Here is a 10,389-nt window from a genome sequence, read left to right on the forward strand (position 1 = left end):
GTCACACTTTATTGCCACAGCCTATGGCTGATGTCCACACAATAGTCTTTCCTGAATCGACCACAGTTCATGTGATCCAGTGATTTATGCTACTGTAGCGTACGCAATCCTGAGGAAAGGTTTTGCCAGCTCCATAGATGAGGATTCTTTCCTGTAAGAGCAGTGAGACTCCAGCATGTCACCAGACATAGTGATGGCTGATTTATCGGACGAGGCATGGCGTGTAATAACATTACAGGAGATAATACGCAGATCCAGGGATTTGTGGTTGGGAAGCATTGCACAAGCTTTGTCTTCTTCTGGATTGTAGCCTGGACTATGTGGTTTTGTCTGTAGTTGTCTGGTATAGCACCCCTCCAGGCCATGGTAGTCCTTGATATTACATTTCAGCACCATTTACCTCCATGCAGGACAAATGGAGAAGATGGGCATTGTACCCGGACAGGTCTTATCGCAGACCACTCCCACCACTCTATTTCCTAATGTTGGGGACTTTAACAGCAGCACAATCTGTGTTTATTGATATATACACACACTATTGTGCCACACTGCCCCCTGGAGACAGGAAGGATTCCACCCGGCTACACCCATGTGCCCACTTTTATGTTTCAGTTACAGAACACACATGACTCCCCATTAATTCCAAAAGCCTAGTCAAACAAATATACAAGGGTTCACTGCACCTCTACTATGTACCTTGCCAGGAACATTAAAATAACCCCACACCCAGTGTGTCAGTCTTCACTGCTGGGCTGGCATTTTATTCATTCACAATCTGAAGATGAGCAGAGCTGTAGTATAGGATGATTATTACTAACACTGCTCTCCCACCATGTGTCTGCCCAAAGACAGAGGGAGAAGGCGTCAAAAAGAACCAGACATGAAGTTAAGAAACTTGTCTTATTATAACAGACAGATAAATCCATCAGCAGTCGCCATATACAAGTGTATACACCGGCAGAGGCCACAGTCACTGTGTACAGAGTCCGTCTTGGTAAAGGGCGCAGTCACCGCATGCTTTATCCATACCAGAGAGTTCGTTTTACAAAACACAGAAATAATCCAAATATCGGGAATGTCCATCCTACTAGTAAAGCTCCAGGACCTCGATAGAGTAGCGCCCGCGGCTCTGCCGCCCCATCTGTGTATTCTGGAGTTCTGTTAAACTTCCTTCAATTTTGTTTAACTCTGAAAAAAATTTCATCTGGGGAAAAAAAAAAAAACATATTTGGGTCAAACATTCTTTCCTTTTTTATTACATCACATGACTACTGTGCGGGCCACCCCATAATGGGGTTATACAGTTTCTAAGATTGATGGCCTATCATTAGTATAGACCAGGGGTAGGGAACGTACGGCTCTCCAGCTGTTGCAAAACTACAACTCCCAGCATGCATACTGGCTCTGCTGTTCTGAGAACTCCCATGGAAGTGAATGGAGCATGATGGGAGTTGTAGTTTCACAGCAGCTGGAGAGCCAAAGGTTCCCTACCCCTGGTATAGACTATCAATATTAGATCTGATGGGATACGATACCCAGGACTCCCACAAAATAATGGTACTAGTGATCTGTGAGGGTGCCAGGTGTCAGAACCCCCACAGATCCGATATTGATAGCCTATTAACACTAGAAACCGGATAACCCCTTTAACCCTTTTCTTGCCAAGCACGTAGCTCTGCATGCTCCCAAGGTGGCACTTCAGTGACCGAGGACGTAGTTACTACGTCCTCCCTACTAATGCCGATATCTCTGGACTGCATCAACATATCTTGATGCTTTAAAATGCATTGTAAAGAGGAGAATCTTGATGATTGAACTTACAGTTTTGGAGCGATTCACTGTTGAAACGCTGTCGGGAATTGAGATTTGCAGTTGGATCTCAATGCCAAATAGCGTTTTCAACAGTGAATCGCTCTAAAACTGTAAGTTCAATCATCAAGTTCTTGGTATCATTTTAAAGAAGAGATTCTCCTCTTTAAAATGCATTTTAAAGCATCAAGATATGTACAGGCAGTCCAAAGATATAGAGCTCTAAACTGTCCCCCCTCCCTCCTGTCTAAGCAAGCAATTTGCGAACTGTAATAGGAAAAAAGGAGGGGGCACAAGCAATCCAGCAGACAGAGAAACAATATGACTCTGTACATAACTTCTATGTGACACCAGGAGGGGGGTGGCAGGGACATTTGCTCTCTGATTGTCACATCACATACAGTTATAATGTAATTCCCCCCTGAGCTTTTCTAGTGGGGTATTCTTATGTAATACCCCCTGAACATAACCAGGAAGTGTATTGGCGCTGTGACCCAGACGTTTACAATTGTCCAGGTCGCAGCACCAAAAAAAAAGTTGCACCAAACATTTACACAACATATACATAAAGTCGCAAATAAAGTTTACATTTCACCCAATCCCTGTCCTGTCTATACCTGAGCGATGTCCGTTACACACTAAAATAATAGTAATAACGATTATCACTAGAGATGAAAATTATTATAGGGGATGGAAAATAACATTTTTATGTAAAGTCCTATTTAATTTGCATGCACAAAATGGGTTGGTGCATTTCTGCAATTTTGACGTTTTCTTTAACACCCGCCCCTGTAAATATATACATGTGTGGTATGTATGAACTCCTCACATATTGCAGTTTTATGGACAGTACATTATGTTTGCAGGCAGGGATTGCTTGAGCCGCACTTTAGTGGCAAATTAGAATTTTTGTGCAATTTTTGCTTGTAATCTCTGTTTGCCGCAAAGTCGCATGAAGGTGGTTGTATATATGAACTATTAAATTGTGTTTTTATATACGATATGCTGTGTACTCTGAAAAAAGTTAGATTTTGTTTTCACAGTGTTTGGTAGGTGCAGTATAGCTTTTTAACATATTAGTGAATAACAGCAAAATCCTGCCTATCTTCTGTATTCGTGTTTTAGGGAGTCTGAGCTCTTGTTGTAGTTGATGTTTACGGTTTGCACATCTCAGGGCTCGTTCACATCTGCGGCCCGGTCTCCGTACTTAGGTTTCCGTTTCCTGCCTAAAACACAGGCAGGATACGGAAACCTGCAGGAGACTTTCTCACCCATTCATTTGAATGGGTGAGAAAGCTGTCCGGCCGTGCGCGGCGGTGAGCGTTTTGCGCTCTCCGCTGCGAAACCGGGTTTTATAATCCGGACACAGAGTCGGACATGCAGTACTCTGTGTCCGGATAAAAAAAAATCCGGTTTCGCGGCGGAGAGCGCAAAACGCTCACCGCCGTGCACGGCCGGACCCGGTCTATGCTTTCCGTCTTCTGGCATGCAGAAGACGGAAACCATAGAACGGAGACCCCAGACGCAGGTGTGAACCCAGCGTCACTTCCTGCCAGTAACTGGAAATGTTCCAACATTCAAGCACTAATCCTATAGCGAAGGGATTTGTTACAATGTGTCAGTGCAGGAAAGTAATGAGTATAGCTCTACACTGATGCAACCATCTCAGGAGAGCCTGACTGTAGGATCTGGAAATCCAGTCTATTGCTCTCAGTTATCAGAAGCCATTTTAGAGGCGGACTGTAGCATACAGGCAGTGCCAGCTCAGAATCTCTATGGCAGTAGTATAGATAGTTACACTCACCTGGGACCTCACAAACTTCTGCAGGTTGCGGATCAAGGGTTTAGCTTTGGGCAGCAGAACCAGGACGGTGAAGTTGGCATCAAGGACCAGATTCATCCAGTCTAATATCTGAGAAGGGAAAGGGAGACAGATCAGCCCAGTCACCACCATTACCCGTCCTATAGCCCAGATGCCCTAGTGATGTAGATGACCGCTATGTTATTCCCTCCTCCTGCTACCTGTGTGACTGACAGCCGCTCCTCTCCTGGAAGCTTCAGGGCGAAGTTCTCGTTGCATTTCTTGTAAAGGTAGTTGAGGTAACTCAGGAGGAGCTGCAGTGGAACAAGGATTTGTTAAATAGAAACTAGATCAGACCCTGTTCACAAGACAAGAGCAGTAAAGCATGCAGCACTATTACTCCTGTGACAGCATGATGGGACCCAATACAAGTCAGTGGAGACCACTAAGTCTTATCTGTAATGGTGTTCGGTTATAATAGAAACTATGATGCAGATGTGAACAGGTCCTAAGAGCAGTGTATAAGACAATGATTGAGGATACATACCACGACTTGTTCAGAGGAGAGATCCTTCAGAGGAGGCAGAAGAAAGGTCTCACTGAATGGGGATGTGAGGATTGAATTTCTGAACACAGGCATTTAGGAAACAAAGATCACAGATCATACCCTATACATGTAAGATTGAAGTCACCAGCAGGTGGCGCAGCAGCCCTGAAACTAGCTGCATGTGCTGCCACTTCCCACACTGACTTTTTCACACATTTCTTCTCCTTCGCAGATGATTTGATTCAACATTACAATTATAAGGTCTGTCTACAGCATCTTGCTGATGGTTTTCCAAAAGCAACAGATGATATTGGTACGTGTCAAAGGATACAAGAGGACAGCGCGTCTTAGGCTGACTGGCGAGCCCCCTATCTCTGCTTTGGGAGCCATCTTGTGCAACATCTGGGCGTCAGAGCTGTCCTCCTCCAAGGCAGGGGGGCTGAAGCCATTCTGCATGATAGTTGCTGGTTCCAGCTCCATTGCCTCCACCGGCAGTTCACTCTCCTGGATGTAAGATGCCGCAGTGTTTGTCTCGATCATCGCTTTACCGAGGACTTCTTCATCAACACTGAAGGATCAAACACATCGTCCACAAAGTCAAGAACAAGGAAACAGCCTGCAACTTATGAACACTAGCTGGCACTAAACTGAACAGATTCTGAACCCTAATCTAGGCCTGCTCACACAGTGGAGGACTTGTTACAATGTGCAGAGATACCAGTCTGGGGTTCAGACAGGAAGATAGAGGTGTGCAGCTACTATGTAACAAAACCTCAGCTGTGTGAGCAGGAATAGATTCAATGACTGCAAATAATGTAGCACCCACCTGAGAAAGGCCTTTAGACACAAGCACAGGACGGCCTCTGGCACATCGGTAAATCTGTCCAGGCACAACTTCAATGCCTGCACGTCCTGCTTCTCCAAGCAAAGGGTCATCAGATCTGGGCACAAGCTGCAATACAAACAATAGAGTGACCCACTGAACAAATTCCTAATTATACTGCCCCCTCCACCCCCATTATCGAAGACATATCCTGAGTTACGTCAGAAGTAACACTCCACTCACATACAGAGCTGCATTCAAAACACGGCTGCTGCAGAACATAACATGCCCATTATATTTACTGTATTCTGCAGGGGTGCATTCTCTGAGAAACAGTGTTGATACCATGGGAATATGTTATGGTTGCAGCTCTGGATGTGACAGGAGTACGCCATGAAGTAATGCAGTGAGCTGTACCTGTAAGATAACATGCCGGACTCGATGAGTTTTATGATTGACGTCTGCGGGTAAAACGTGGGCTCCCTCTTGCAACGGGTCACCAGTCCTTGTGTCACATTACTGATAGCAATCTGGAAGTGTGACAGCTCTGTGTTGAACCAGACCCGCTGCACCAAGGAGGGGATCTGACTTTCTGGCGCTGTCTGAAAATAAAAAAAAAGATGAGATACTCATACTATACAGAACAGACCAAATAAACATGGAGAGAAGGAGCGTCCATCCAAAACATGGAAACTTGGCATGTACCTGGATATCTGACACAATCTCCACATATGAATTCTGCTCATCACTTTTGCTTGGAGGCTTTTTTGCTCTAGGCTGGAAAACACAAAATTCAGAGACTGAAACGGTCATGACACATGACAGCGGAATTTTTGTTACAGTGTGTCAGGATACATCATACGTTTTGAGCTAGGCATACACATGGACTATACAGGGGGCCTTGCTCTGAGGTCAGAGGATTCAGAGGAGTCTAGTGTCCTATGGGCTGGGGGTATAGGCTTTAGTCACAAGGGATCAGTCACTACACATCAGCTTTCAGCCATCTTTAGACTCTCTGAACTTACAGTTCTCCTGGTTGCAGCCGATTTGGGTGGTGCAGTTTTCCCAGTCAATGTTTCCCAATTAATTACAGACACAGCTTCTGGGGCTGGGAAAAAAAAAGAGAAGCACACATTACAAAACTGCAGGTCCTGCTCACACAGCTGAGATGAAGACGATACATAAAGCAGGTCCTTCATACAGGGGTGAGATGCACACGGCTCAGATGTGGATGTTACATACTGAGGGTCCTGCTCACATAGCTAAATTCGCTGATACGGTCTAAACCAATCGCAACCCATACTTACAAAACTACAAATCACAGTATGCCATGACAACTATTAGAGCTCTGGGGAAACTACAAATCCCAGCAAGCCGTGTGCAGCCAGGACATGCTGCAAGTTGTAGTTTTGCAACAGCTGAAATCCCTGGTCTAGACAACCCTCAACAGTCTGGGCTCCAGACGGATACATTAGATACAGCTCACAGAGGATGGTCCAGAATGAAAAGAAATGCAACAAACCTTCAGTTGTGAGAATTATTAGGTTTGTACAAGTTCTCTTTCTCCAGAGGTCATAAGTGTTAATATGCACTGAAAACGGTGAGCGATAGTGGTGTATACGCAGCGGAAAAAGAGTGGCAGCAGGAGGAATAATGTCTCAGTATTTGCACCTGTAATGTCAGTGGTCAGAACCGATAATCTTGAGTGGCCGTGGTCAAGCACTTACCTGACGTATGTGTTCCTTTGCCCTTGCCAAGTGCAGATGCCAGACAGGATGGCTCACAAGTGTAACGTACCACCAGCAGGGAGTTAGCGTGCGGGATGTACAGCTTACTGTCATGGCTCCAGAGCTGGAAGCAAAATACAAAAGATGACGGACAGGTTCTTGTCCCCGTTTCACAATAAACTGAGGTGCTATATACTGATCCTCTACTACCCAGTGGCTGAACACGCGTCAGATGGAATAACCACTGGTCAGGAAAAGGGGAAGCGCGACTCATCACTGCAAGTTGTGCGTCTCATGTCATTACCTGAGTCCATGTTTTCTGTGAATACTCCTTGCAGTCCTGTAACGTCTGGAAGGAAGTGTTCCATATACAGAGGCGATCTACAGGTAGAGGGAGGGAATCCGGCATAGAATTAGTAAAGATGTATGCACCATTGTTAGGGTCATCATGCTTTTGTCCAATGGCAGATGCACTAGTTTATATGTATATATATTATATGTATATATATTATATATATAGTGCAGAATTAGTGAGGCAGGAGTCACTACCTTTCTGCTGTGCAGCGCAGGACGTGAGTGTTGCTATATAAGAGTCGTGGAGAATAATTAATGATCCGCTATCCACAGGGTCAGGTAACTGGAGTAGTGGAGACACTGTAAGCTCCGGCTCAATCTCCTGGTCAGATGGTGTGAGGGAAACCTCAGATTGGCGCACATGTCCACTGGAGTCTGCAGAAAAGGAGTAAAGCGGTTATCTCAAAGTCAGACCTTACCAACCCCCCACTCCCAATTCATGACCCCCTCACTTACATAATATTGCCAGGGACACCATTTTGTTCTTTATCCTTGCTGAAAAGTCCAACACTTTGGATCCATCTATAACCGGCGGCAGCCTCCACCTCTGACATGCACTGAACACAGGACGCCATGTGTACACAAACCAATCCGGATGCTGTGGAAATTGACACAATTAAATCAGGAACCAATCACCAGCTGCAGGAAACAGCGCAGACGTTCCAAACTTACCTTCTCTGTAATGAAGATCAGTACTGGCTTCCCGTCATACACCAATGCCTCTGACCAGCTGCGGGGGAAGAGGGAAAGTAAAACTCATTAGAGCATGGAAGATGCTTGCAGTCTCCCACCTACCGGCTGTTGTGCTACTACAACTCCCAGAATTTCCCAACAACCTGTGACCTGTCAGCTGCTGAGCCACTGCAATTCCTTGACAACATGTGATCTATCATTGTGTCCATGATCCTGCCAGCCACCTCCCCATTAACACCACACATAGGGGTCAGTGATCAGCCCATTATCAGGGACAGGCATATAAGATGGAATTGCCCCATTTGGAGGCCACTTTATACCACCAAGAAATAACTTACGTGATCTTTTCGTCTTCTGTTACAATGGTCTTGATTTCTTGCTGTGGATTAGCAAGTAAATCATCTAAATATGTCAGGGCTCCTCCCTGAAACAAGACAATGGGCTCCGTGTCTGGGAGGCTGTGAACTCCATAAACGTCAGCGGAGAGCTGCAGGGCAAAGAAGAAATAAGGGGGTCAGGGGGACAAAATGTTGTATGTGATATAGATGGGACAGGGTCTCACAGAGGGGGGCACATACCGTGGCTTTAAAGACCTTATCTAAGCTGACATCATCATCTTTCCAGACTCTGAGTACCTGAGGACAGAACACAATGGTGAGTGACCATGATAACGTAGGACCATGAGAAGCTTCACAAGACAACGACACTTACCTTATCGTCATGTACAAGCACGTACTCCCCACTGATGTGATTGTAAACTGCTGGGCATGTGATGTGCTGCCCCTGCTTGACCGCCCAAGTGCCCAGCGGCTTCAGATCAGACACCTGGTGAGAGACACAAAGGGTTACAGGGTGAGGGGCCCCGCACAGAGGACTGCGCCGGCGGCGAGGGGCCCCGCACAGAGGAATCCGTTGCACCATGGGTCCCCGCACAGAGGACCGCGCCACGGCGAGGGGCCCCGCACAGAGGACTCCGCCACGGCGAAGGGCCCCGCACAGAGGACTCCGCCACGGCGAAGGGCCCCGCACAGAGGACTCCGCCACGGCGAGGGGCCCCGCACAGAGGAATCCGCCACGGCGAGGGGCCCCACACAGAGGAATCCGTTGCGCCATGGGTCCCCGCACAGAGGACTCCGCCACGGCGAAGGGCCCCGCACAGAGGAATCCGTTGCGCCATGGGTCCCAGCACAGAGGACCGCGCCACGCCGAGGGGCCCCGCACAGAGGACTGCGCCACGCCGAGGGGCCCCGCACAGAGGACCGCGCCACGCCGAGGGGCCCCCGCACAGAGGACCGCGCCATATAATGAGGTGCCACAGAGTGAAACCCCCATTGATAGAGGAGTCAGAGTAAGCCCCCCCCCCTCTCCCATTGGTTTCCAGCATGGTAACTGACTTCCCCACACAGCCAATCTCCTCCCGCAGCCCTCTCACTCACACACGTGGGTCCTGCAGCAGCTCTTTACCTTGTATAAAGTCACCGTCCTGTCGCTGTCCGTCACTAGCACCGTGTCCTGCTCCTCAGCCTCCTCCACACCCTGCAGTCCGATCTGCTGCCGCCTCCCTTCGATCCCGGTGGGTAGCCCGCACAACGTGAACTCCTCACACAACGCCGCCATCTTGGCCGGCTGCACGACAATGACGTCACCACCGAGAGAACGAGATCATGCAAGAGGATTTCACAGAGCGCAAGGGAACAGTGACCTCTGGCGGCCGGAGGAAGAGGTGACACCCGTGAGAGGAGAGCAGCGGCCCCTGGCGGCCGGAATTGAAGGCAACAGCCTGTGACTCTATGGAGCTGCAGTATGGCCACAGACTGTGGTGTGCGCCCCCTGTCAGTGAGGAGTCGCTCATCATTTCACACACAAGACCATGACCTGTGTCCAGAGTGTTCAATAAAGTGACAATGATAAAACATGTGAAAGTGTCATCATGTGACTACTGAGTGCACAGGGCCAGCGATGCCACCCTATCATTGTGTGACACGGGCACAATCAGAAAGCGGCATAGTCAGCACATCTTCAGGCTTGTGATACAAAAAATAGGCACGACCTCGTAGAAGGAAACATGGGGCACCCCAAACGCCGGACTGTGATAAATGGCAGGCAGAAGGGTTGAGCCGATCTTGAGATTTCAGGATCGTTTTTAAAATCCGATTTCCGATCATTTTCCATCTGATCCCAATTCCGATCCTAATGCAAGCCAATGGGATTTTTTAATGATCGAAGATCGGATTTTAAAAATGATCCTATTCACTACACAGCATGGAGTCCAAAAATTGAACGCTTCAATTTTTGGACTCCACGCTGTCTAGTGATTAAATAAAAAATCCTCTGGCTACTTAGTCCCCCTGGTGTCCACTTACCTGCACAGATCCCCATTCTTCTCCATCCGGTTCTCTCTTATTCACATGCCTTCAGAGCGCCATGTGCGCCCCCACCTCCCTAGGCTAGTGTTACTGTTGCTGGGAGTAGGCGGGGCTTGTTGTGGCTTAGGAGAGCGTGGGTGGGTACGGAATTCTGTTCCCGATCTATTTTAGGCAGGATTGGAACCTGATCGTGAAGTGAAATTTACTCGATCGGGATCTGATCTTTTCCGATCCCGATCGCTCAACCCTAGTAGGCAGTGTATACAGTG

At 47.6% G+C, this 10,389-nt stretch overlaps 1 protein-coding gene across 1 annotated transcript; it reads right to left on the reverse strand.

The window, feature by feature from the left end:
• Positions 1-926: 926 nt before the first annotated feature.
• NOL11 (nucleolar protein 11) lies at positions 927-9,390 on the reverse strand. The gene is made up of 18 exons (XM_075278422.1): positions 9,219-9,390; positions 8,466-8,579; positions 8,333-8,389; positions 8,093-8,241; positions 7,734-7,791; positions 7,518-7,659; positions 7,257-7,436; positions 7,012-7,088; positions 6,708-6,831; positions 6,006-6,088; positions 5,686-5,757; positions 5,398-5,582; positions 4,984-5,109; positions 4,489-4,725; positions 4,158-4,236; positions 3,832-3,924; positions 3,614-3,721; positions 927-1,204 (listed from the first exon to the last, which is right to left on the reverse strand). Exons 1-18 carry the CDS (start codon positions 9,369-9,371, stop codon positions 1,088-1,090), a joined length of 2,154 nt encoding a protein of 717 aa, XP_075134523.1. The 5' UTR covers positions 9,372-9,390; the 3' UTR covers positions 927-1,087.
• Positions 9,391-10,389: the final 999 nt, after the last annotated feature.

This window comes from Leptodactylus fuscus, chromosome 6, assembly GCF_031893055.1.
Source record: "Leptodactylus fuscus isolate aLepFus1 chromosome 6, aLepFus1.hap2, whole genome shotgun sequence".
In the NCBI taxonomy this organism is placed as follows: Eukaryota; Metazoa; Chordata; class Amphibia; order Anura; family Leptodactylidae; genus Leptodactylus; species Leptodactylus fuscus.